The 26858-nt window shown below is 50.1% G+C and overlaps 4 protein-coding genes across 6 annotated transcripts in view; 2 read left to right on the top strand and 2 right to left on the bottom strand.

The window, feature by feature from the left end:
• Positions 1-159: 159 nt before the first annotated feature.
• On the bottom strand, positions 160-4025 carry LOC115537725 (centrosome and spindle pole-associated protein 1; the record flags this gene model as incomplete). The annotated part of the gene is given in 5 exon segments (XM_030349775.1): positions 160-309; positions 865-980; positions 1117-1266; positions 1381-1528; positions 3914-4025. Coding segments are annotated over 5 exon segments (633 nt in total), but the record flags the coding sequence as incomplete, so codon positions are not given.
• A 652-nt stretch (positions 4026-4677) lies between these two features.
• LOC115537700 (centrosome and spindle pole-associated protein 1-like) lies at positions 4678-13344 on the bottom strand. Its single transcript, XM_030349745.1, has 13 exons — positions 13099-13344; positions 12936-13011; positions 12745-12848; positions 12450-12530; positions 12052-12156; positions 11336-11790; positions 10342-10440; positions 9250-9350; positions 9036-9132; positions 8402-8459; positions 7681-7955; positions 6727-6898; positions 4678-4749 (listed from the first exon to the last, which is right to left on the bottom strand). Exons 1-13 carry the CDS (start codon positions 13159-13161, stop codon positions 4678-4680), a joined length of 1758 nt encoding a protein of 585 aa, XP_030205605.1. The 5' UTR covers positions 13162-13344.
• Positions 13345-13998: 654 nt separating this feature from the next.
• cops5 (COP9 signalosome subunit 5) lies at positions 13999-19412 on the top strand. Its single transcript, XM_030349790.1, has 8 exons — positions 13999-14303; positions 14685-14919; positions 15555-15683; positions 16243-16308; positions 16584-16669; positions 16841-16952; positions 18446-18594; positions 19145-19412. The coding sequence occupies exons 1-8, from the start codon at positions 14167-14169 to the stop codon at positions 19233-19235; spliced, it is 1005 nt and encodes a 334-aa protein (XP_030205650.1). The 5' UTR covers positions 13999-14166; the 3' UTR covers positions 19236-19412.
• Positions 19413-21706: 2294 nt separating this feature from the next.
• The window catches only part of ppp1r42 (protein phosphatase 1, regulatory subunit 42), a 9879-nt gene continuing 4727 nt past the window's right edge, over positions 21707-26858 (top strand). The window contains exons 1-5 of one of the 3 annotated variants that reach the window (XM_030349789.1): positions 21707-21847; positions 22540-22731; positions 22878-22990; positions 23348-23486; positions 25009-25125. In XM_030349789.1, the coding sequence (XP_030205649.1) occupies positions 22600-22731; positions 22878-22990; positions 23348-23486; positions 25009-25125 (501 nt within the window). In that variant the 5' untranslated portion in view covers positions 21707-21847; positions 22540-22599. Of the gene's footprint in view, positions 21848-22539; positions 22732-22814; positions 22991-23347; positions 23487-25008; positions 25126-26858 lie in introns of all 3 variants that reach the window. The other 2 variants (XM_030349787.1, XM_030349788.1) reach the window with 2 other exon arrangements.

Here is a 26858-nt window from a genome sequence, read left to right as displayed (position 1 = left end):
AGAGATGGGGTAAGGCAGAGGGGGACAGATGAAAGGAGGGGGAGAGAGAGGGGAGGGATATCATCTCCGTTGTCGCCTGTCAAGTTGACGTGGACCCCCACTGTGTGTTGGGCCCCGAGACACACACACGACCCCCCCCCCCCCCCCCCCCCCCCCCACCTCCAGCCTCTGCCTCCTCTTCTTCTCCTGCTCCTGCTGGAACTCCCTCTTCATGAGGGCCTGCTCCTCCTTCATGCGGTGCTCCAGGCGCTCCTCCTCCTTCCTCGCCTCCTCCCGCTCCTCCTCCTGCTTCCTCTTCTTCTCCTCCATCTGCCGTTTGGGAAAACAAACACCAAACAGACACACAGCGGCAGCTTGTAGGGCGGCCATGTTCCCGGGGGCCTCAGACTGCCAGAGGAGTCCGGAATGATAAACACACGAGGCATGAATACTCTGCACACACACAGAACGTCAGCCAGGACAGAGGAAGGAAAACACACACGCACAGACACACAGACGCACACACACAGACACACACAGGCACACACCCACACAAACAGACAAACGCACACTCACTCAGGCATACTCACACATGCACACACACACGCACACACACTCACACTAACACACACACACACAGTCACACACACAGACGCCCGCACACACCCACACACACGCACACGCACACGCGCACACACACACACACTCACAAACACTCTTACACACACTCACACACGCACACTCGCACGCACACACGCACACACACAGTCAGACACAGACACACACACACACACACAGGCCCACAGGTGTTGCCAGAGGCGTGGTCTCTCTCCTTGCGTGATGTCATGAGACGCTGTCCCCCTATTGGCTGGGCCGGGCTCGTACCTGCAGCTCCAGGCAGTGGAGGTAGTCCTTCTGCTCCAGCAGCCTGTGGGGGCGCGGCTCGTCGGGGAACACCTTGTTGCGGGCGAAGTGGGGCGCCCCCTCTCGCGGTGTGACCCCTGCCCCCCCCCCGGGAGCCAATCAGCAATCAGTCCCCGACGTGACGTCAACGATCAAGGATTCACGCGTCATCGTGTGGTTCTAGTTCTGAGACCTCACTAGGCTACGCCCACGCGACCAGGGATTGGTCCCTACCTGCTGTCTGGTGCTGTGATTGGTTGTGAGGGACGTCATTGTCCTGAGGGAAGGCGGCTTGTGGGGAGGGCACCGCCCCCTCCGTCCTGGCCCCGCCCCCTGAGTTGATGTAAGCGTTCTCATTGGTTTTGTGCATTTTCTTCAGGTCACCTGGGGCGGGGGAGAAGAGACAACGTCAACGTCAAAGTAGACGAGCTGAGAGACGATGAAGCACGTCAAGCCCTTGGGGAAGGGCGTCGTTCGGGGGCGGGGGAACCAACGTACTGATGAGGTTCCCCCCCTTGTCCCTGATGGGGGCCCCGGCCCCCCCTCGGCCCCAGGGCTCGTAGGCCCTCATCTCCTCCTCGAGCTTGGCGTGGTAACGCTCCGCCTCCTCGCGGTCTCTCGTCTTGCCCTCCCGGATCTCCTGGATCTAGGAGACGGACACAGCGTGGAGAAGAATCGTTTAAAGGTCCCGTGACCTGCCATCAGGTGTGTGTGTGTGATTAGCCGTTACAAGCCCTTTTTGAAAATCTGCCCCCTGTTATGACATAACAGGGGGCAGATTTTCCGGCACACATCTAGTTGGACACGCCCACTCGTGATGTCATCAGGGGCAGATTTTCAAAACGGCTTGTCGGGCTAATCGCACTCACACCTGGAGGAAATGACGGCGGTTCGTACGACAGTGAGTCCAGACCGAGCTCTCTGATTGAACGGGAAAACGTACCATGAGACGATATGAATGGTAAATGGGCTGCATTTGTGCAGCGCTTTTCTAACCAGTGGCCACCCAAAGCACAGGGACGCCTCGACACTCCAGAGCCGGGGATTGAACTAGCAACCTTCCGGTTACCGGTGCGCTATACCTCCTGAGCCACATGCCGCCCGTGATGTAGAGCATCCCTAGCCTGGGTAGCCCCCGCCCATTCTGCCGGCGATGTGAGTTCGCCCCGCACAAGGGTCCGGAGAACAGCAATACATTTCTTTCTGCTTCCGATTACGTTTTTGCGGGAGCCAATCAGCAGGCTGGCTTTTTCCTTTGGCGCGCTATTCGCTGGTTTAACACAATGACGACAGGGAAGCGCCGGCAAGCAGACAATCGCGTACAGAGTCAGTTAGACTAGGCCCGTTGATCACGCCTCTGGTGCTGAAGAAAATAACGTCAGCTTCCCCAGACCAAGCTCAATCGTAGATTGAGCTTGGTCTGGGGAAGGTGACGTTATTTTCTTTATTCGTTATTTTCGTTATTTTCTCAATCTACGATTGAGCTTGGTCTGGCAATATGGAGGTAGATTTGTGTCTTTATTATGCAATCAAAAATAATAGGTTTGAGAGCAAAACTTTCCACACTGCAATCAAAAAATAGATTTGAGAGCAAAACTATCGACACTGCAATCAAAAAATGTTTTATTGCAAGATAAATTAATGTGATAAAAAAAATATTAATGGGAATCCAAAAGTTTTGTTTGCAAACCCAAAAGTTTTGTTTGCAAATCCAAAAGTTTTGTTTGCGAATCCAAAAGTTTTGTTTGCGATTCAAAAAGCTTTGTTTGCGAATCCTAAAGTTTTGCTTGCGAATCCAAAAGCTTTGCTTGCTGTTGAGCTGAATCTCGTGGGCGGGACCTACGCCGAAAGATGTAAGACACGTCTCTATTGGCCAGTCTCGATCGGAGTGACAGCTTGGCAACATCCGAAAAGCCGCTGCCCCCCGACCGCCTCCAGAAGTAGATTGTCGGCCTGACGGACAGGGCGTTCGTTTGTGCCTCTCAATCCGCGGCGGCGGTCAACAACATCGCCCTGCTCTCCTCTGCCGTGGTCTCCTTGTCGGCTGACAGGGAGGCCTACGGGATTTTCAGGGCGCGCAAGCGCGCGCACGGGACAAGCCCATAAGGCGAAGCCTAGACGGCGTAGCCTACATGAAATAGAACTCCCTCTCTCGTTACTAACTGTGGATGTTGCCAAGCTGTCACTCCGATCGAGACTGGCCAATAGAGACGTGTCTTACATCTTTCGGCGTAGGTCCCGCCCACGAGATTCAGCTCAACAGCAAGCAAAGCTTTTGGATTCGCAAGCAAAACTTTAGGATTCGCAAGTAAAGCTTTTTGATTCGCAAACAAAACTTTTGGATTCGCAAACAAAACTTTTGGATTTGCAAACAAAACTTTTGGGTTTGCAAACAAAACTTTTGGATTCCCATTAATATTTTTTTTATCACATTAATTTATCTTGCAATAAAACATTTTTTGATTGCAGTGTCGATAGTTTTGCTCTCAAATCTATTTTTTGATTGCAGTGTGGAAAGTTTTGCTCTCAAACCTATTTTTTGATTGCAGTGTGGAAAGTTTTGCTCTCAAACCTATTATTTTTGATTGCATAATAAAGACACAAATCTACCTCCATATGGCAATAGCCTGGCTAGAGTATCACAGAACTGAGACTTGTATCCATGCTTGAATCACTCTCTGATAACCGTTAACTAGTGTACGTTAACATTCGCAGGCTGTTAAGAGCCTCTAATTTCACCGGTTGCACAATAAACGGGACCATCCAGATAATATAAAATAAACAGTCAGGGTGCAGGAAAATATTAGTGTTGCCTGGCAACAGTCCACCCACGCACCCTAATTAACCCCTAAACCACCGGTTAAACATTCATAATCATCACCTTGATAATAATATTCCCAAACTCATAATGCAATGCAATGCGTTCTAATGCAATGGGGGAGACGAACATGCTGCATCCTGTTCTGATGAAGGGGGGCGGGGCGTCTCAAGGCGACGCCCTAGTGTGAGGGGGGGGGTTGAGGGGGGCTACCTGCTGTTTGAGGGCCTCCCCGTAGCTCATGGCGCTGGCTTTGGTCTGACCCGACCTCTCCTCTGGCATCACTCCCAGGACGGCAAGGGACACGGCGGCCTGCTGACCGCTGGGGGGGGGGGGGAGGAGAGGGGAGGGGAGGGGAGGGGAGGAGGGGAGAGGGGGGAGGGGAGGAGGGGAGAGGGGGAAGGGGAGGAGAGGGGAGGGGAGGAGAGGGGAGGGGGGGAGGGGAGGGGGGGAGGGGGGGAGAGGAGGGGAGGGGAGGAGAGGAGGGGAGGGGAGAGGGGAGGGGAGGAGGAGAGGGGAGGAGAGGAGGAGAGGGGAGGAGAGGAGAGGAAGGAGGACACAGGGTTTACCGGGAGGGTGAACTCAGGGTTTAGCGTGACTGCCCCCTGCTGGCACAGAGAATAACTGAAATGCACATGGACCAAAATAATACATACTGCACGAGGGAATACTAACAGAATATTAGACGAAACCAAACTTAAACCAGAACTGAACAAAACTAACCCTAAACAACGCTCAACTAGCCCTAACTAAACCTTAACAAAAGTAACCCTAAACTAAAGTAGCCCTCACCTAACATCAACTAAACTAACCCTCAACACAACTTAACTCACCCTCAGCTAATATAAACCAAACTAACCAAAGCACCACTTATCACTGAAACATTGGCCGTAGTGTATAAGTGATGTGTAATCATATGTGTATGACTCGGGACACCAACCCAGGGGGGCGGGGTGGCCCCAGTGGGGGGGGCCCTCCTAGGGGGCCAGGGGCCAAAGGCTGGTACCCTCCTCCTCCTCCTCCAGCTCCCCCACCATGATGAGGGTTATCTGAGAGAGAGGAAGACACACCGAATCAGAGAACCAGCAGGGCAGAGCTCGACTTCAGCAACTAAGAACGGGACGAGGAGGCAATAGACTACAGAGGACCACACAGTGTACAGGTAATATAGTTGTGTGTGTGCGGGTGCGTGCGTGCGTGCGTGCGTGCGTGCGTGCGTGCGTGCGTGCGTGCGTGCACTTTTATCGACCTAAACACTGGGCTCAAGAATGCCTCAGGACAGGCTGTGACCATTGGGCGTCCGACCCGTGATGCAAACTCACAGCTCCCGAGTTGAGCCAATGGGGTTAACCTCTCGGTGCGTGCGAGTCCCCAGGCCGGACCGTGCACCTCCACGTATCAATGCTTTCAGCGCCTCAAACCCGACGCCACAACGAGGTGCATAGAACGGGGTTCACACTGACGTAGCTGCCTTTGACCTTAAAGGGGACCTATTATGCTTTTTCGACTTTTATGACCTATAAACTTTGTTATAATGATTGATAGTCATGTTTAATCATACTAAAGTGTCAAATAATGACGTACATGCATTTCGACGTATTCCCTGCTGACAGTCTGGGGTGGCTGTGCAGAGCGCTAAACACTCGGGACAACGTTTGCGATTCACTTCTTCACATTTCCGGGAAATCATCTACGTAGAGGCACTCCCGCCGCGCCCCCATATGCCTGGTCAAATCTGCCCGCGCGCGCGCTTCAAGGATGGTAACCAAGCACAACGGAGTTGGGTTGGCAGGAGGGGGGCGAGGGGGCGGAGAAGGACGAAACCGAGCGTTGACAGAGAATGCTGAAAGCGCCCAGATGAGAGGAAGAGTTTCCCGAAAATCTACATCGTTTTTTGTGTATGGTTATACATGACTATCAATCATTATAACAACGTTTATAGGTCATAGAAGTCGAAAAAGCATAATAGGTCCCCTTTAAATGAGATGGCTTGATTGTGTATGCAGTAGGTAGTGACAGTAGGAGGTTGGGGTCCAGGGGGTCTCGATTGTGTATGCAGTAGGTAGTGACAGTAGGAGGTTGGGGTCCAGGGGGTCTTGATTGTGTATGCAGTAGGTAGTGACAGTAGGAGGTTGGGGTCCAGGGGGTCTTGATTGTGTATGCAGTAGGTACTGACAGTAGGGCAGGTTGGGGTCCAGGGGGTCTTGATTGTGTATGCAGTAGGTAGTGTCAGTAGGAGGTTGGGGTCCAGGGGGTCTTGATTGTGTATGCAGTAGGTAGTGACAGTAGGAGGTTGGGGTCCAGGGGGTCTTGATTGTGTATGCAGTAGGTAGTGACAGTAGGAGGTTGGGGTCCAGGGGGTCTTGATTGTGTATGCAGTAGGTAGTGACAGTAGGAGGTTGGGGTCCAGGGGGTCTCGATTGTGTATGCAGTAAGTAGTGACAGTAGGAGGTTGGGGTCCAGGGGGTCTCGATTGTGTATGCAGTAGGTAGTGACAGTAGGAGGTTGGGGTCCAGGGGGTCTTGATTGTGTATGCAGTAAGTAGTGACCGTAGGAGGTTGGGGTCCAGGGGGTCTCGATTGTGTATGCAGTAGGTAGTGACAGTAGGAGGTTGGGGTCCAGGGGGTCTCGATTGTGTATGCAGTAGGTAGTGACAGTAGGAGGTTGGGGTCCAGGGGGTCTCGATTGTGTATGCAGTAGGTAGTGACAGTAGGAGGTTGGGGTCCAGGGGGTCTCGATTGTGTATGCAGTAAGTAGTGACAGTAGGATGTTGGGGTCCAGGGGGTCTCGATTGTGTATGCAGTAGGTAGTGACAGTAGGATGTTGGGGTCCAGGGGGTCTCGATTGTGTATGCAGTAGGTAGTGACAGTAGGAGGTTGGGGTCCAGGGGGTCTCGATTGTGTATGCAGTAGGTAGTGACAGTAGGAGGTTGGGGTCCAGGGGGTCTCGATTGTGTATGCAGTAGGTAGTGACAGTAGGAGGTTGGGGTCCAGGGGGTCTCGATTGTGTATGCAGTAGGTAGTGACAGTAGGAGGTTGGGGTCCAGGGGGTCTCGATTGTGTATGCAGTAGGTACTGACAGTAGGGCAGGTTGGGGTCCAGGGGGTCCCGTGCTCCGTAGTAGCGGTAGGCCTCGTCGTAGGGCGTCCGGTAGGAGTCCGTCAGAGCGGGCGGTATCAGAGGGGGCAGGCCCACCGGTCTGAAACCACAAGGCAGACCGAGCGCTAGGCTGGACGCACTCACAGCTCAACTAGACTAGCAGACGGATGGTTCTGGTGAGTGCTAGTTAGCTAGGAGAAGCTAGACTGTAGCAGACGGATGGTTCTGGTGAGTGCTAGTTAGCTAGGAGAAACTAGACTAGCAGATGGATGGTTCTGGTTAGTGCTAGTTAGCTAGGAGAAACTAGACTGTAGCAGATTGATGGTTCTAGTAGTACTAGTTAGCTAGTATAACCTAGACTGTAGCAGATTGATGGTTCTAGTTAATACTAGCTAACTAGTAGAAACTCGGCAGTAGCAGATGGATGGTTCTGGTTAGTTCTAGTTAGCTAGTAGCAACTAGACTGTACTAGACGTATTGTTCTAGTTAGTGCTAGTTAGCTAGTAGAAGCTAGACAGTAGCAGATGGATGGTTCTAGTTAGTAGAAACTAGACAGTAGCAGATGGAGGGTTCTAGTTAGTATTAACTAGCTAGTATAAGCTAGACAGTAGAAGATAGAGGGTTCTAGTTAGTACTAACTAGCTAGAAGAAGCTAGACAGTAGAAGATGGAGGGTTCTAGTTAGTACTAACTAGCTAGAAGAAGCTAGACAGTAGCAGATGGAGGGTTCTAGTTAGTACTAACTAGCTAGTAGAAGCTAGACAGTAGCAGATGGATGGTTCTAGTTAGTACTAACTAGCTAGTAGAAGCTAGACAGTAGCAGATGGATGGTTCTAGTTAGCATTAGGGGCTAGGGGGGACCCCAACACCCCAGACGCCCCACCTCGGGGCGGCCATCTCCCCCAGCGCGGTGGACATGCTCCGGTGGAACTCCTGGGTGGAGGGGGGCAGCGGGGGAACCAGCACCCCCGGCCCCGCCACCCCCCTGACGGGCGCCGACCCCGGGATGGAGAAGCCGACCCGCGGCCTCCCCGGGGGGGGCCACCTCTCCAGGGGGGCCTCGGCCCCCGGGGCCTCCCTCTGGTCCCCCTGGGGAGGCCCCCGTCCTAGGACGTCGTACCGGGGGGTGGAGGACCCAAGCTGGGCGAAGCGGTCAGGCTGGGGGAGAGGGGACGGGGGGGGGGGGGGGGGGGGAGGAGTCACAGAGGAACAGCACAGCACTTCGGTCAGAGCACGACCCACAGAGAGGAATTAAAGACTGAGGCCCAATCCCATTTCTACCCCTTACCCCTTACCCCTTACCCCTTCCCCTTACCCCTCCCCCTCGTTTTGAAGGGGTAAGGGGTAGAAATGGGATTGGGCCTTAGGCCCAATCCCATTTCTACCTCTTATGCCTTCCCCTTACCCCTTCAAAACAAGGGCGAGGGGTAAGGGGAAGGGGGTAGGGGTAGAAATGGGATTGGGCCTAATTATAAGACTAAAATTCTGGATTAGAATGGACAAGAACATTTAGGAACCCGACATGAACCAGTCAGAATGCAACACAAGATATGAAAGATATAAAGACTGATGAGGTGAGCGGATGTGGAAGGCCTGAGTGGTACCTTCTTCTCAGGGTCTGAAGCCCCAGTGGTGATCGACCTCATGTCCAGGTCCTTCTCCCTGGAAGACCACAAGCAGACAAATACTAAGAGAGACAGAGTGCATCAGGTTTGCCATGAAAATATCATCAGAGAGAGAGGGGGAGAGAGAGAGAGAGGGAGAGAGAGAGAGAGAGAGAGAGAGAGAGAGAGAGAGAGAGAGAGAGAGAGAGAGAGAGAGAGAGAGAGAGAGGCAGAAAGATAGAAAGAGAAAGAGAGAGAGGCAGAGAGAGAGAGAGAGAGAGAGAGAGAGAGAGAGAGAGAGAGAGAGAGAGAGAGAGGCAGAGAGAGAGAGAGAGAGAGAGAGAGAGAGAGAGAGAGAGAGAGAGAGACAGAGAGAGAGAGAGAGAGAGAGAGAGAGAGAGAGAGAGAGAGAGAGAGAGAGGCAGAGAGATAGAGAGAGAAACAGAGAGAGGCAGAGAGAGAGAGAGAGAAACAGAGAGAGGCAGAGAGAGAGAGAGAGAGAGAGGCAGAGAGATAGAGAGAGAAACAGAGAGAGGCAGAGAGAGACAAAGTAGCTTTGAGAATCCCAGAGTATCCTCCTGAACTCGGGACCAGAAGCACTGAGTCCTTCTGTCGTCGGAGCTCCACCACTCACCTCCTCTTGCTCCTCTGCTTCTCGGCCATCTGCTCCAGCAGCTCCAGGCGGTAGCGCTCCTTCTTCATCTGAGCGACCTCGCTCCCTTCCACCGCCCCTGTGGCCGGACCGTCACAACACAGCGTCACCCTTCCACTCACCGCCAGGCCAGGAAGCGCGTCCGTCCGTTCCGCACGCCACACGCGCGTGCGTGTCAAAGTGAAAGGAGACTGACCAATCGCCAGTCCGGTGGCGACCGCCTCGGCGCGGGGCCGGGGTGCCGCGGACCTCGCGCGCTCCGTGGTCATCATGGCCAAGGGGTCGGTAGCGGGTCGACTACGCCGTGACGCAGAGAGCACAACAGACAAACACAACACAGACACACACACAAACACCAGACGGTCAGAGCCTCTGCACACAGAACGGACTCGGCCCGTGGAGCTAGCAGAACAATTGCTTTTCTTTTCAAAGACACACCCCTTCACCCACATCACCCCCACCCCTCACTGGCCTGCTCCACCACACACACACACACACACACACACACACACACACACACACACACACACACACACACACACACACACACACAGTGATGTAGCCCCATAAAGGCTGGGGGATTAAACACAGTCCATCCTGAGTGTGTCTGCCGGGACGGAGCTGAGTAAGATCTGGCAGCGCTCCAGCTCCTGGCTCCGCCCCAACTAACGAAGGCGACGCCCAATTCTTATTATTCATTTTTACGAGCGGATAGTTCTACAAGCGATCCACTGATATGATCCCAGATAGAGAAGCGTAACAGTGCGGAGGGGTCACTACAGGAGTGAGGCTACGTTTGTGCGTTGTTCATTTGTTATTATAGTTTCCCTGGATCCGCTCGATGGAGCAGCGATCAATGAGGGAAGATTTATGTGACTTCTGTGTCTATGCACTGAAACTCCCTCTTTAATAGTGACTGTGTGTGTATGTGTGTGTGTGTGTGTGTGTGTAGGTCTGAGTGTGTAGGTCTGTGTGCGTGTGTGTGTGTGTGTGCGTGCGTGTGTGTGCTTTTTCGTGCGGGTATGTGTGCTTCTGCTTGCGTGCGTACATGTTTGAGTGCGTGTGTGTACGTGCTTACATGTCTGCTTGTGTGTGTACGTGCGTGCGTGTGTGTGCATGCGTGTGCGTGTATGCGTGTGTGTACGTGTGTGCATGCGTGTATGTGTGCGTGCGTGCGTGTGCGTGCGTGTATGTGTGTGTGCGTGTGCGTGCGTGCGTGTATGCGTGTGTGTATGTGCGTGTGCGTGCGCTCCCACTGATGTCCTCAGTGCTGGCGGAGGGGCGTTACTTCATGCTGGAGGTTGCTGACCGGGGCTTCAGGACGCCCCCCCCCCTGGTGGCCTGATGGGGGGGGACGAGGTGGTCCTCCTTCCTGCTCCTCTGACGCCTGGGGGAGACAATGACACATGAGTAGCGAGCCTAAAGGACCAATTCCAATCCCTTCATTGATATCAAGGGTGAACGTAATGAAGTAATCTCTCTGTAATCAAAACAGGGAGCTCTTCCGGAGCCGTGCTACTGGACTAGAGACAGAGAGACTTATTGTATTGTAGCACTTAACTGTGTAGCAACTGCAGTAGCTGCTATCATGGCTGTAACACGGGGAATTGATTGACCTAGCGATTGTGGTACTTACACTTGGTTCTATGAACATCCTTTCTGTACCGACAGCGATATATTGATGCACTTCTTATGACAAATGTACTTATTGTAAGTCGCTTTGGATAAAAGCGTCTGCTAAATGCCCTAAATGTAAATGTAAATGTAGAGACTAGAGACAGAGACCGAGACAGGACTAGAGACAGAGACAGACATTAGAGACAGAGACTAGAAACAGACACTAGAGACAGAGACAGAGACAGGACTAGAGACAGAGACAGGACTAGAGACAGAGAGAGAGACAGAGACAGAGACAGAGACAGAAACAGAGACATAGACAGAGACTTAGACAGAGACAGAGACAGGACTAGAGACAGAGACAGAGACAGAGACAGAGACAGGACTAGAGACAGAGACAGAGACAGAGACAGAGACAGAGCCAGAGACAGAGACAGAGACAGAGACAGAGAAAGGACTAGAGACAGAGACAGAGACAGGACTAGAGACAGAGACAGAGACAGAGACAGGACCAGAGACAGAGACAGAGACAGACACTAGAGACAGAGACAGGGACTAGAGACAGAGACAGACATTAGAGACAGAGACAGGACTAGAGACAGAGACAGAGACAGGACTAGAGACAGAGACAGAGACTAGAGACGGAGCTGAGCGGTGAACCGTACCTGTCTGCTCTGTCCTCCTTCCTCCTCCCCTCCCGGCGCCCCGCCCCCCCGCGCCCTCCGTCCGTCCCCTGGTCGTACTCCTTCCCGCCGTACTCCAGCTCCTCCTCCTCGCCGCTCGCCGTCTCCTCCTCTTCCTCCTCGGAGCTGTACTCCGCCCGGCTCTTCCTCCTACCCCTCCTCCTTGGGGGTCTCCTCCTCTCATAGGCTCCGCCCCTCAGCACCACCACCGCGGGGGTCTCCCCCGCCTCACGGCCCACCTCCCACTGCCGCCGCCGTCGTCTGGGATACGGCCCGCCTCCGTCCTCCTCCTGCGGCGTGGACCGCCCCCGCCTGGCCGGAGGAGGCGGGTCGTCGTGGAAACCGTCGTCAGAGTGCTGGTGGTGGTCGGGCAACAGGACGGGGGACGCGCCCGCTGACCGCGGCAAGGGGTCCGTGTCGAGCCCCCATGGGGACGACTAGAGAAGGGACAGGAGCCCGGGAGAGTTCAGACTCATCACGCGAATCATCACGAGCATTACATGGTCAATCTTTTTTACGTATTTTTACTTTTACTTATCTTTATTTATCTTGTATCGTTGCTGCTATGTGACTGTTGAGGAACCAAGCCTAAGAATGTTGCTCTTGTGTTCTTGTACAATAAGATGTGATAAAAGTATATCTGATTCTGATTCTGATAGGCCTGTTTCAGTGGTTGGGTTAGTGTCGTTTTCCCCTACCTTAGAAGGGAGGCTGGACTGTCTCTTCGAGACGCCCGATTTGAGTCCTTCCTGCTCCTTGAGGAATAGGTTGTACTCCTTCTTCCTCTCGTCCCTCAGCTTCTCCTGGTGACAGACAGCCATGAGTCAATCCCCTCTGGTCTCTCGTATCAACAACTATAGTCGGTCATGACTATGCAATAACAACCATCACCACCCATAATTATATAATAACAACACTAAGAAGAGTGCCAATTGCATCGCCTCATGACGTAGGAGGGTATACAAGACAGAAGAAAACCGTCTGCACATAACCAGTGGTTGCCATGAAACCAAGAGCTAAGTATATCACCCTCTAAGACTAATGTGTACACATTCACACCCGCCGAAGTGAACTGTTTGGTGCGGCTGACTCCCACCTTAGCCGACTTCCGCTCGTCAAAGAGCAAGGACAGGGTTTCGGGTTGAGTGGAGGGATGATTCAAATTTAGGTCTGTTTTCTAAAAGTACAAATACGACAATTTCAATGTTTTTAAAGGGGTAGGAAGGCAACAAGGGGTATTAGTAAAGCAGGAAATATATTTTTTATTTGTATTTTTATATTATATTATTATATTATCATATGTTTTTATATTTTTTGTTTTATATTATGTCATATGAATTAATTTAAACTACATTTATACAAGCCCTAGCCGTTGCTCACCGCACCCCTACCTTGGAAACAAAGCTCCTGTAGTCCAACCGAAGCTCCTGTTGAAGTTTCTTCTTCTTCTTTTCGTATTCCTCTCCCAGTTGGAAAGCCATGCCAAACATATCCCCTGTTTAACAGAGGACCGCATCGGCGTACTTTAGCCTAACTCTATCACCTAACTTCTTAGCACATTACAGAAAAATTACTTAACTACCTCGGCCAGGGACAGAAGATATGTGTTGAGGAGGTTCGGATCTGCTAAAGTTGTGGTCTCTGTGGTCGTCTCTGGTCTATAACATACATCCACGTGTCAAATCATCTCATAACAAATGACTTACAAAACAAGCAGATTGAACTGCGTTCTTAAAGTCTCGTACCTTGATCACCATGTAGGGTGGATCATCATCTGCGTCCGCATCGTGCTTCATCGCCATCCTCATAAATCCGCCGACCGGGACTATAAATAATATTATATAAATAACACATTTCTTAAAACGGTGACCATGGGCAACAGAACAGGTGCTGTGAAGCCAGATGAGAACTGTTGTGTTAGTCAAAACTCCTTAACGGGTGATATAATGTTAACTCGCATTGGTAAAGGGTTGGTGCGCTGAGGTTGGGAAAGGGGAAAGAAACAAACGCTTTTGGTTACCATGGCAAAGCATCTTGTGTTGCTAGGGGCAACCGTTGTGCCACACCGGAAACACGAGGAGAGAATAAAAAAAACGTTCACAAAACTTAATTATATAGAAATAACAACACTTTTATAATAGATAAATGTAACCCCTTTTACAATACACGATATATGATGTGGTTTTTAGTATTGTTTACCATATTTAAGGGTATATATCCTCTTCTAACAGACATTGTAACCAGTATGAACTAACACACATGTTAGTTCATAATGGCGTAACATATTTAGATGTTAGGGATGTTGATTTTTGCATTAAAAAGATTATATAATTTGGTTTATTATAGTTTTAGAATGGAACTGATACAAAAATGCTAAAGACGACCCCGTTGTCCTCACTCTCTCCACTAGGTGTCACTGTTCTCCCATTGGCTGCTTGAGCTCCGCTTCACTTTAGACTACACCATATTGTATATGGGGGGGGGGTTACCGGGGGACCTTATACGTGGTTATTTTTTAATCTAGAGTTAATTGGTGTATGTGTCCTGTGTTGGTCCTGGATAGAATTTTCTCATTCAAGGTTTTGAACATTCACATATGACGAATATAACCTTTGAAAAGTGCAGCAGAACAAAAATATCACCGCTGACATCCGTCGTATAATGGTATCCTCCACCTCCACGGCCCCCTGAGTCAGTAGCTAGCTAGTGAGCTCTGTTGTTATGCTATCACATATTGTGCGCGTTTTGACCTAAACTATCGCAAATAGTTATCTAATTTCAACATTTAACATCAGTGCGCTTAGTTTACAAGTATGGCAGGAGGCAGCACGGCTCAGAAAACATGGGAAATGTCCAACAGCATGCAGGAGGTTCAGAGTATCGACGAGATCTACAAATATGACAAAAAACAACAGCAGGAGATCCTCGCTGCAAAGCCCTGGACCAAAGAGTGAGAAGAGACCTTTAACTTCATGATCCAGTGTGTTTATCAGACAGAACCCTATCAGATACATGTGTTATTGTTGTTTAGTTGTAGATGCTGTCTTGGTAGCTTGGTAGCTCAGATGTATGCTAGTCCAAAATCATTGAAACTTGCGATGACAATCCCAGGTATTCTGATACAATCACATATAAAAGGCTGGGATAAGATTCTGAATCAGTTACTTTTATTACATCTTATTGTATAAATGCACAAGAGTAACATGTTTAGGCTTGGTTCCTCAACAGCAACATAGCAGCAACAAAACAAGATCTAAAAGTCACTACTACCCTGCACGATCACTGACGGCACGTCACTCTTCCATGTCAATGACGTTTGTTCCCTCCACAGTCATCACTACTTCAAGTACTGCAAGATCTCTGCTCTGGCGCTGCTGAAGATGGTGATGCACGCCCGGTCCGGGGGGAACCTGGAGGTGATGGGCCTGATGCTGGGGAAGGTGGACGGGGAGACCATGATCATCATGGACAGCTTCGCCCTGCCTGTGGAGGGAACGGAGACCCGGGTTAACGCCCAGGCCGCAGCCTATGAATACATGGCCGCCTACATTGAAAACGCCAAGCAGGTATGGCGTTACGCACACACACGCATGCAACACACACACACACACACACACACACACACACACACACACACACACACACACACACACACATGCAACACACACACACAAACACACATGCACACACGTGTGCACACAGACAAGTTCACACACACACACACACACACACACACACACACGAACACACACACAGACACACACACACACACACACACTGTTGATTTAGCAGCGATTTAGTGTACACAGGTCATTTATGTTCAAGTAGGGGTTAGGCGTCTTGCTTATGGGTGCCCACGCTCATACTGCAGACATTGGGGTTCACACCCAGAAACCCCTTTTATTATATTGTATTCAGATTCAAAACTTTATTCACCATATGTACAAAGGTGCACAGAAAGTATCATGCTGCAGGTGTCTGCAAACCTTCAGGGAATAAAATACAAATCTAAAAATACAAATAAAAAGGATGAATATAAAAATATATTGGACTGATAAATAAATAAATAAAATATATATTACGTATTAATATGTTTTGCACTACTTGCTTTGTAAATGTGTATCGTCAAAGTTCACCATATCACTGTTATGCATGTGCGCCATTACATCATATTTGAGCCCCCTCCTGTTCCCTGACCCAGGTGGGCCGGCTGGAGAACGCCATCGGCTGGTACCACAGCCACCCTGGCTACGGCTGCTGGCTGTCGGGCATCGACGTCAGCACGCAGATGCTGAATCAGCAGTTCCAGGAGCCTTTCGTTGCGGTCGTGGTGAGGATCAGTGCTGGGGGGGGGGGGGGGGGGGGGGGGGGGAGACGGCAGGGGCGGGACAGCAAGGGGAGGGAGGGACACTCCCGTGTTGTTCCTTTTCAAGCCCAACAACTCGCTGTATCTGATGTGGCGTCATTAATAATCCACACATCGGCTTAAAAAAGGATTACGTATCTTCCCGGTGGCAGGGAGTTTGTTGCCGCCGGCATTAATGTTAACGGTCTGGCCGTGCCTCGGTTTAGTGGTACTGCAGGCAATCAGGTCCTCGTCCCTCCCATCAGGAATGGTTGATGTATGGCTTTAGGCTAGCAGGAACACAATCAAATGTGGGCCTTCTGTAACTGTATATGCTGTTTACATTTCATTGGTTTAGCGGGGCCCGAGTGCCACGGGCACGGCAGGATTAAGTGTGTGTTCGAAGCGCACTGGCAGGTCCAGTGGAGAGGGGAGCTGGTGGGAGGGGGCAGGGGGGGGGGGGTTCTAAGGTTCAGCTGGTCCCCTGAGGACGCTTTGACCCCTGACTGGCTGTTCTCTGCCCCGTGTGTCTCTGTCCGCGCAGATCGACCCCACTCGCACCATATCCGCAGGGAAAGTCAACCTCGGAGCCTTCCGCACCTACCCCAAGGTACAGGAAGCGGCCGTGGGCCCTTTCAATGCTTGGTGGTTTTCCTGTGTTAATAAATGTTGCTAACCGTGAGCCTTTTCCTTCAAATGGGGTTTACGGTATTGCATTATGTGTCTTTGATGATTTTTTTGTACAATTTTAAACGACTATTTGAAAGTACTAAAATTTCATGCATCGTCAATATATTTTTGTGTTGCGATAGCCTAGGTTATCGTTTGATAAAATATTAATTGTAAAAATGACCGTAACTAATAATTAAAATCTGTGATTTCCAGGGTTATAAGCCACCAGATGAAGGACCGTCAGAATACCAAACAATTCCCTTAAACAAGATAGAAGACTTTGGTGTTCACTGTAAACAGTAAGTGTCCGACCGCCTTGTGTAACACACAATATTCAAGGTCATTATTGATATTATTTTTTTTATGCATAATTGATTGATAGTGTGTCTTTCTCGTTGATTTCAGTGCGATTTCATATTTGTGATGCTTCTCTTTTATTACTTTAATTTTCTGTTTATTTCCTTTCTCAGGTATTATGCCCTAGAAGTGGCGTATTTCAAGTCCTCCCTGGACAGAAAGCTTCTAGAGCTCTTATGGAACAAATACTGGGTCAATACCTTAAGCTCTTCCAGTCTTCTCACGGTACGTCAAGTTACGAATATATTTTTTTTTTTTATCATGCTGTATTTCTATATAGACTGCTGTGACTGTTGGTGTACCGTAGACAGGTCTGTTGGTGTACCGTAGACAGGTCTGTTGTCGTACCGTAGACAGGTCTGTTGGTGTTCCCGTAGACAGGTCTGTTGGTGTTCCCGTAGACAGGTCTGTTGGTGTACGGCAGACAGGTCTGTTGTTGTACCGTAGACAGGACTGTTGGTGTACCATAGACAGGACTGTTGTCGTACCGTAGACAGGTCTGTTGGTGTACCGTAGACAGGTCTGTTGTTGTACCGCAGACAGGTCTGTTGGTGTACCGTAGACAGGACTGTTGTCGTACCATAGACCGGTCTGTTGTCGTACCGTAGACAGGTCTGTTGGTGTACCATAGACAGGTCTGTTGTCGTACCGTAGACAGGTCTGTTGGTGTACCGTAGACAGGTCTGTTGTCGTACCGTAGACAGGTCTGTTGTTGTACCGTAGACAGGTCTGTTGGTGTACCATAGACAGGACTGTTGTTGTACCGCAGACAGGTCTGTTGTTGTACCGTAGACAGGTCTGTTGGTGTACCGTAGACAGGTCTGTTGGTGTACCGTAGACAGGTCTGTTGGTGTACCGTAGACAGGTCTGTTGGTGTACCGCAGACAGGTCTGTTGTTGTACCATAGACAGGTCCAATGTGTGTCACATTGCGCTCCTTCTTAATGGTTTTGACACGAGAAAGCGAGACCCCACCCCAAGCAAAACAGATGCTCAGTTCTGCACGGCTCATCTCCCTTGGCCTCCCGCCCACCGCCCAACAAACCAATACTTTCTAAATGCCTGAAAGCCCGTCCATGTGAATCCCCATTGTGCATTCGGCAGCTCTGTCCCCAGCTCCTAAGCAAACAGTGTCCTCAGGCGCGGGCCCTATCCAAACACTGGACGCCTGGCATTCTGGCTGAAGACGAATGGACTAGACGTTAGCCCGCCCTATTGGCCGGGAGCTTTGTCAGTCACTACACTGTCACCGCGAGTCAGATGGCGGGCTTTGTGTCCTAATTGCCCGCCGTGTTGCCTCACCATGAGCAAACTCTTATTTCTTCTGCTTTTCTTTTCACCGTGACATGGGCGTTTCAAACCCATAATGACTTATAATTGTTGCCAACTGTAGCAGTCATGTCAACCTGAAGGCGGACAAAACAAATAGATGAAGAAAAATCACAGCCGTGTGTGTGTGTGTGTGTGTGTGTGTGTGTGTGTGTGTGTGTGTGTGTGTGTGTGTGTGTGTGTGTGTGTGTGTGTGTGTGTGTGTGTGTGTGTGTGTGTGTGTGTGTGTGTGTGTGTGTGTGTGTGTGTGTTTCTCTCTGCGTGTTTCTCTCTGCGTGGGAGTGTGTTTTCATCAGTGTGTGACTTCTACCCTAAGGATGGCTTGCTGTGCTTTGTTCTGATCTTTCTAATTCGTGTGTGTGTTCTGTGTGTGTGCGTTCCAACCCCCAGAACTCTGAATACACCACGGGCCAGGTGTTCGACCTGTCTGAGAAGCTGGAGCAGTCGGAGGCCCAGCTGGGCCGAGGCAGCTTCATGCTGGGCCTGGACACCCACGACCGCAAGTCAGAGGACAAGCTGGCCAAGGCCACACGAGACAGGTACCCAACGGCGCGCTGGGGGCCAGGGGACCGGGGGCCCGGGACTGGGGGCCCGGGCTCCCGGGCTCCAGTCACGGACACCTCCCACGCTAGGGATGGATGTCACGCTGTCGATACAGCTTTGGATAAATGTTTATTAATAAGCCAGGAAAAGGCTATAATTGTAAACTGTTTATGAACACACTAGCACTGATATTATTTTAAAGGTTGGCACATTTTGAAATGTGTTGATGCCTTCTATTGTCTCATTTTAAAGCTTTCCACATTTTATATTGAGCACAGTACAGTATAATATTGGGATATTTTGTTAATGTTGCCATCATGAAGAATGTAATGTTCCCGGTTTTACCATTTTTCGAATTAAATAATTACTCAAATGTTTATTCATTTTACCAGAACAAAAAATGGAATAGCATCTCAACTGGATGTTGTTGGACCAGTTCATTATTATTCTTCCTCTTTTCAACATGGAAGTACTTTCACTGCAACGTTGATCTCTCCAATGTCTGTTGAATCCGTTGTTAAAATGGCACTTTCTCCTGGGTTCCAGCTGCAAGACGACCATCGAGGCGATCCACGGACTGATGTCCCAGGTGATTAAGGACAAGCTCTTCAACCAGGTCAACACGTCTGCTACCTGAGCTCCTTCTCAGCCTCCTCAGGAGGCCAAATCCCCACCGTCGCACAGACCGCCTGTGTGTGTGTTGAGTCACTGAGCTAGTTCATTTTGTCCTCTCTTATCCTTTTTAGCTGAGATTGTTGTGTGAGCCGAGAATGCATGAAGGTCGTGCGCATTAATAAAATGAATAACAAAAGTGCTTTGGGATCTCTTTATCATCAAATGTATCAATTGGGGGTATGGGACGTGCTGTACTATTCCGAGTCAGATATCGACATTTACAAATGTATCCTTAACTAAATGTCTTCTCCTTTTTAGTTTTATTTTATAGAATAAATTGTATACTATGGTGCCTTGGCCCATCATTCCTTCAGGCTGGGACCCACATTTTAGTCCTATACAAAACACAATATCCTCATGTCTTTCCTACCCTAAACCTCTCAGTAGGATCCTTTGCGCCGTGCATTTCGCCCGTGTAGGACTCCAGCCCTGTCATCCAAACCCGTCGTCATTGCATTACATAATGGAACAACAAACGACGCGATACTCTGCGTCGCCTCAAACATAAACACGCCGTCCGCCGCTGCGTCGTGTTGGCCGGGTCCCCTCTCCGGTGGCTGTCCCCGGCGGCACCGCCCGGGTCCTCAGCGGCAGCATGCAGGCCGCCCCGCGGACCCACCCAGCGGCGTGGCGGGGTGACGGAGCCCAGGAGCGGGGGTCCGAGCACAGTGAGGTCCATTCAGGCGGAGCGTCTGGTCACCGTCCCAGCCGTCACACGCCGAGTCTGTCTTCTTTTAAACGCATGGCTGCCCCTGGCACGGCGGTGCGTCGTTGGATTATGTTTTTTTTCTGCTGGTATTGTAATGGCTTTATGTGTTTATTTTTTATGTCATTTATTTCCGAGCAGAGTGGTCCACAGGGAGCGGTCGGTGTCTGCTTTGCGTCATGATCATGTTCTGTGGCACACGTTCCTGTAATGGTTTTTCTTTTACCATTATTCAAGCCGCTGATAAAAAGCACACACAGGGTGTTGAACGAACCTCACAGTTTAGAAAAGTATAATGGATGAGATTATTCTAATTGTATTTAGCATTCTTTGAGCTGACGTTCTGAACTGACAGCAGCTGTTATTTTTTACCAGATATGTAAATGTATTCCATTCAGCGTCAGAATAAGTATGCAGAGTATGTGATTGCCGTGCTCAGATTTCAGTGGTTATTTTAAAATCTGATGAACTCTACTTGGAATGAACGCATGTCCTGAAGATGCAAGCCTATATGGAACACAACTTTTTAATTAAAAACTGTATTTAGGCTATTTATATAGGCTACATAGGCTACTATATTTTTTGCCTCTGCTAATATTAGGTACAGTCATTGGTTTTGTTCATGCGTAGCCTACTTAGGCCTATCTATTAATATAAAGAAGAGTATATAGATGAAGAAGGCCTAATCATGCGAACTTGTGTTAACTTTGTTCTCTCTGGATGAATCTTCAATGCTTCAACCCTTCACAGACAGTGCAGGTCAGAGCCGTTTAGAAGATCTAAATCTCTGAACAGCTCCGCCTGAGTGACAGGAAGCCCGTCTCAACTTGCCATAACAATGCAAGGGCCCCATCCATCCATCTCTCTATCTATGTGTTGTGAATATTCATGTTTGTTTGGGCTCATGTTTCTTTACCGTGTGTCAAGGCCGCAGCCATGGAGTCAACACTGGGTTGGACGAAATCTACCGGGGGGTCTGGAGGCCCACTTTCCAAGAAAATATTCTAATTTGAAAACGATTAAATTCTTAAATATTTTAATATTGGCACGATGTTATAATTATGATTGTCTCATCAACAACTGATGGCCACAGGATCATTACTTTACGCAAAGCTAGTGGAATATGCTCACAGTGACTGCTGATAAGGCATGAATGCATGCTCGGAAATTATTCCTGAAAGTGTAATGTTTATAACACTTTACAAAAACGATCAAAACCGTTCGTATCCTACGTAACATATATTATATTATCATATAGATATTATATGATATCGTTTAATATTTTATTTTGCCTTTCCGTGTAGGCCTACATTTTATTTATTTTTAAGTAACGACATAGAGAGAGACAGTTCAGTGTTGGATGTGTATTCCGTTAGACTAGAACTGGTTGTTGTAATAATTGTATTATTCGTTTTTGTGATTATGGATATGTTTTTATTTTTTGCCTGGGGACATTTTGAGCATCATTTAATATTGGGAGGATTATATATATTAGAATTAGTGCCCTGTTGCTACTGTCTGTGTAGTCCTCTGGACTTAACGCGTCAGCAACTCCTTTGTTTCTGTTAAACGGAAATATATTCTTTCGCAATTTAAAGAAAACGATATATTTTTTACCATTAAGTATTAATATTCCAACATGTCAATTAAATATAATAAATTAATTATAATAAATTAAATAGTCAATTTAAACCAGTTCCGTGTCACCTGACCAAGTGCGTTGGGTCACCGCGGTTTCCATAGAGACCATTGAAGCACCATAAACATATCAGCAGAGTCGTGGTGCTGCGTGTCGTCTCGGTTGGTTTTGAAAAGAACCCTCTTTATGTATATTTTAAACCCGAACTGCGTCATGGCATCCATTTAAGGTAAAAGTGTACTTCTTGTGTTGAAAACTTAACGTTGTGTGAGATGCGTGAGATATGTGAGGAACACTTTCCGGTTTGCTAGTTTTCGTTCAAATGAGTTGCGGACGAGGCTCTCAGAATCAGAGCCATCGTATATTTGACGTTTTTTTAATTCAATTTTCATTTAACCAGTCTGTTGAAGAGCTGAACTGAGGTGGGCGAGTAGCATCCAGTGCGTCGTCCACCAGCTGTGTCGATCTCAGTTCCTAACCCGAGCTAATGACCCCAGATCAAGTGTAGAAAAGTCCTGCTGTCAACACGGTGCGTCCTGAGGTCTCAATGCCCCGTCCGGAGGTCTCAATGCCAGGTCAAGCTAATGAACACGTCCCAGGGGGCCCACTCGCTGCTACTTAGGGCTCTAAGGGGGACAGACCACAACAAATTAAAGGGCCGTACAACCTCTCACCCCTGAGGAGCCACAACAGCCCTCATCAATTATCCCGTTGCGCTAAATGGACGAGGATTAATCAATCTTAATGTGTCAGAAGGAACTAACCTTTTAAATACTGTGGTGTGATTGCATGAGCCCAACGTCTATCGCTGTTTCCTCTGAACCGATATTGTACGACGGATCCCTTGATGTGTTACTTTCCCTCCTGGTGTAGCCGGTGTGTGTCTTGGCTCATCCTTATCTGTGCTGACCCCTCCCTCAGCCCCCCAGTCGTCACCCCGGCGGGGGTTCGCGGAGAACAGAGAGCCCGCTGCTAGGCGCCATGGTGCGACTCACCGTGGACCTGATCGCTAAGTCCAGCAGCCACATCCGCAAGAAGGGAGACCGCTCCCTCCCGGACTACCTCCGCCGACTCACGCACCTCAACTTCTCCAACAGGAGCATCGTGGACATCGTAAGGAGCCCCCACCCGTTTTTGGTTCACCGTTGCTCTCTTTTGTTGATGTTTGTGCTAAAAGGCGGGGTCTGTTGTTGGAGCTGTCCCAGGAGGATCTGTCCGTGTGCAGGAACCTGACGGTGCTGTACCTGTACGACAACCAGATCTCGCGCATCAGCAACCTGGGCTTCGCCTGCCGGCTCACCCACCTCTACCTGCAGAACAACTGCATCGGCCACATGGAGGACCTCTGCCAACTGGAGTGCCTCGCCAAGCTGTGAGGCACTGTGTGTGTGTGTGTGTGTGTGTGTGTGTGTGTGTGTGTGTGTGTGTGTGTGTGTGTGTGTGTGTGTGTGTGTGTGTGTGTGTGTGTGTGAAGCCTGTGCTTGTGTGTATGTGTAATCTGTGTGTGTGTGTGTGTGTGTGTGTGTGTGTGTGTGTGTGTGTGTGTGTGTGTGTAACCTCTATATATGTGTTTGTGTAACGTGTGTGTGGGCGGGGGTTTAACCTGTGTGTGTGTGTGTGTGTGTGTGTGTGAAGCCTGTACTTGTGTAATCTGTGTGTGTAACTTGTGTGTGTGAGTGTGTGTGTAACCTATATATGTGTTTATGTAACGTGTGTGTGTGTGAGTCAGGTATCTGGGGGGTAACTGCATCGCGGTGGTGGAGGGTCTGGAGCGTCTAACGAAGCTGAAAGAGCTCCATGTGGAGAACCAGAGGCTGGCCCCCGGAGAGAAGCTGCTGCTGGACCCCCGGACCCTGCTCTGCCTGGCAGTAAGACCCACCCCCACACACACCCCCACCCACACCCCCAGCTGCATCCACCACGGCAGCTGTTAGGAGGCTGGTGTGAGAGGTCGGCCAACACAAGATGGCCGACCTCCCGCCCACCACCGAGTCATACGTCGTCCACCCCGCCAGCGCTGGAGACGCCCCCGTCAGACCCCCTGGGGGGGGGGTGGGGGGTGTGTCCCCGCGCCCCTCGTCCTTTAACAGATCCCTAAACACTCAGGGAGGGGTTGGGTCTGGCTGGAGGTGGCCCCCAGCAGTCTGAGGACGCTGGGGGGGTTGATCCTGCTCCCGGGGGGAGGGGGGGGGGGGGGGGGGGGGCAAAGTGTGTGCATACGCTCGCGAGCGCGCGCATGTGTGTGTCACATCCACCGCACGCAAAAAAAAAAGAATGCAGTGTTCCTCAGGCCTGAGCGACCGCGCAGAAAGCGGCGTTTTGTTCGGGGCCGGTGATGTCAAAGAGCGCACTGTGCCCCCCCCCCCCCCCCCCCCCCCCTTCACCGCTCCGACCAATCGGGGAGGTCCGTGTGCCTCGCTCCGGCGCCCGCGTGGGTCAACAAACCAAGCGGCTTGGGCTTCTTGTTTATTTGGATAATTAAAGAAATTGCTGGGCAAATGTAAAGAGTTCCAGCTTTTTATAAATGCACCATTATGGGAGTTTGAACCCCCCCCCCCCCCCCCCTCAAGAAAATGCTTATGCATCATCAGCCGTATCGAGATTCAGGTTTGGGAAGGAGCCACCCAGCCCTGCCTTGTAGCGCTGCCTCGCTTCAGAGCCCTTCAGACCACTGTCCTGCACGCACTCGATAGAGGCTCCAGCAGCGCGGTCCCATTCACTGCCCCGCGCCACTGCCTCGTGTCTCAGTGTTGCAGCACTGCCTCTCTGCGCTGGACGTGTTTTGAGCTGTACATACTAGCAACTATGCTTTATTTAATTTTTTTAAATTTGTGTACTTAAAATACATTCAATAAATCACAATCGTTTAAATATACACGTGCATTGTAATGTTAAAATGATTGTATCTTCCAATGATTCTGAGTAATCTTTTTTTTAGACTGGAATGTTTTGAAATCATTGTGTCATGATGATCAAGCAGCGAGAAAATAGGAAATAATGGAATGATTAACTCATATTGTCTCACTTTGTGAAAATCTCTTCATTTTTGTAATTAATCAGTGTCAGTTTTCATAGTTGACAATATTACTTCAATACGGTGTATGTGCAAGCATTTTTCCGCAATCAAATAGCTGCCAACAGGGATTACAGAGCGATTTCACTTTATAGTTCGTCCAAGATAAACCCTCTTATTAGTCGGGCCCTTTGCACTTGCCTAATATATCTCATCTCATCATCATCTCATCTTCATCCGCTTATCCGGGGTCAGGTCGCGGGGGGAGCAGCTCAAGCAGGGGGCCCCAGACTTCCCTTTCCTTGCCTAATACATAGATATAGATATAGATATAAATGCATGGCGCTCTGTAACGTAGAGTCTTGACGTGTCCCCAGGATTCGCTCTGTGTCCTGAACATCAGCCAGAACGCCGTGGACGATGTCTGGGACCTGGGCGTTCTGAGGGGGCTCACCCACCTCTCCGCCACGGACAACCTGCTGCAGCGTGTACAGGTCGGGCCAGGACTCACCGGGGCCACCCTACTCTGATCTGGGGCTGTCTGGGGGAACTTGGTTGTTTTCCGTTACCGAACGATAAGGAAAAAATAGATGGTGTGCTGTTAGTTAAAAAAAAAAGGAACAGGCATAAAAATAATACTGACGTGTGTCATAATCATAATCATCATCGTAACATACCTTTATTCACTGGAGATGACTTTCTAAGAAACAATATTTCAGACTTTTTCTGACATTCCCACTCGACATATACTCAGTGTAATCACAGGGTTTTATCTCCAAAGCCAACATGGAATATTGAACATCAATATGTATGAGTTTGACCGCTCTGACGGAAAGGGATATCTTCTGCTACAGCTCGCCGCTCAGCTGGAATATAGAATAAACTGTCACTCTGCTCACACAGGGCAGAATCGACTCTGAATGACCCAAACGGGTCCTGGACCTTCTTCCTAGAGCAGGAAGAGAATCAGGTTTTATACGACTGTGTCCGTCCATCCAGGCAGAGCATCGTTTGCATTTAGCTTTCATCCAAAGCGACTTACAATAAGTGGCATCGCACAAGTACCACACAATACATCAAAGGTTGAACAAACACAACGGCGTTGACACTCACTGCAAGGCGACGGGTCTTCCCCGCGCTTGTGGGTCGTAATTCACAACCTCGTTAATATCAACACCCTCGTTAATCACGAGGCGATCACCGTCTCGCATCCGTCTGGGCGCGCTGTGTGGAACGGCAGCAGGAACGAGGCGCTGAACCAGTAAACCCTGCAGATCCAGCGCTGGGTTCCCAGTGCCCCCCCCTCCACCCCCCCTGTGAGGCGCAGGGTCAGAATTATTCAACAAATCAGCGCGGCGGTCTCCTGGGAGCCCACGCTGACATCTTTAAACAAGCACTGGTTTCTCCGTCAGGCGCGGGGTGTGTTTCCCTGCTCCCCCCCCCCCCCCCCCCCCCATTGGTATGAGAGGTGTGACGCACAGCCCAGGCCGCCATCTTGGCCCTTCTTCACCGTTTAAAACACAACAACTGGCTGCCCGGGTCTTTCTACCACCCTTGTGTTTCACAAGTCCCAGCGACATGGCGGGCCTGAGCGTCTCTCGCGGCTCTTCAGACGTGGCTCCTCCGACTCTCCGTCTGCGTCCCCTGAAGGTGGCCTCCTCTCTGGGCTCCTTCTCAGGGGTTCTCCCCTCTGGGTCGGCGGCCGTCCTTCCCTGGGCCCTTCAGCCTGAGGGTTCAGGGGGTGCAGTGTAATGCGGGGCCGTGAAGCCCTTTGAGACTGTAAGTATGATGAAGGGCTTTGCAAATCCCGCGGACAGGGCCCTGACGTGCGGGCCGCTCGTGATTTACAGTGTTTGCCTTGAGAGACGACGTGTGCCAGCGCTCCTTCTTCCTGTTGACGTCTTTTGTGTTTGTTTATCTTGACGTTTGTTTTGCTCGCCAAGCGAACGTGTGAGGCTGGGGCAGCTCGCCAGCGCTTTGTCTCAATCGGCTACGGACAAAATCGCAGAAAGCGTTTTTTTTTTTTTAGCTGAATCTTCCTCGGACACTTTCTCGATACGGTCGCACCGCTGGCCAGTCCGGGGCCCCACGTCGTCGTCGTCCAGGTGATTGACGCGCGCGTGGCAAACGCTGTGTCCTCTCGTTTTTTATTATTTTCTCTGCAGCAGATCTATAATGTATTCGGCCCGGACGGTCTCTTATCGAGCCCTCAGCGAGACGGCCCCCG

This window comes from Gadus morhua, chromosome 23 (assembly GCF_902167405.1).
Source record: "Gadus morhua chromosome 23, gadMor3.0, whole genome shotgun sequence".
Taxonomy (NCBI): Eukaryota; Metazoa; Chordata; class Actinopteri; order Gadiformes; family Gadidae; genus Gadus; species Gadus morhua.
The sequence above is the reverse complement of the archived record's forward strand: the minus strand, read 5'-3'. Positions and strand labels throughout refer to the sequence as shown.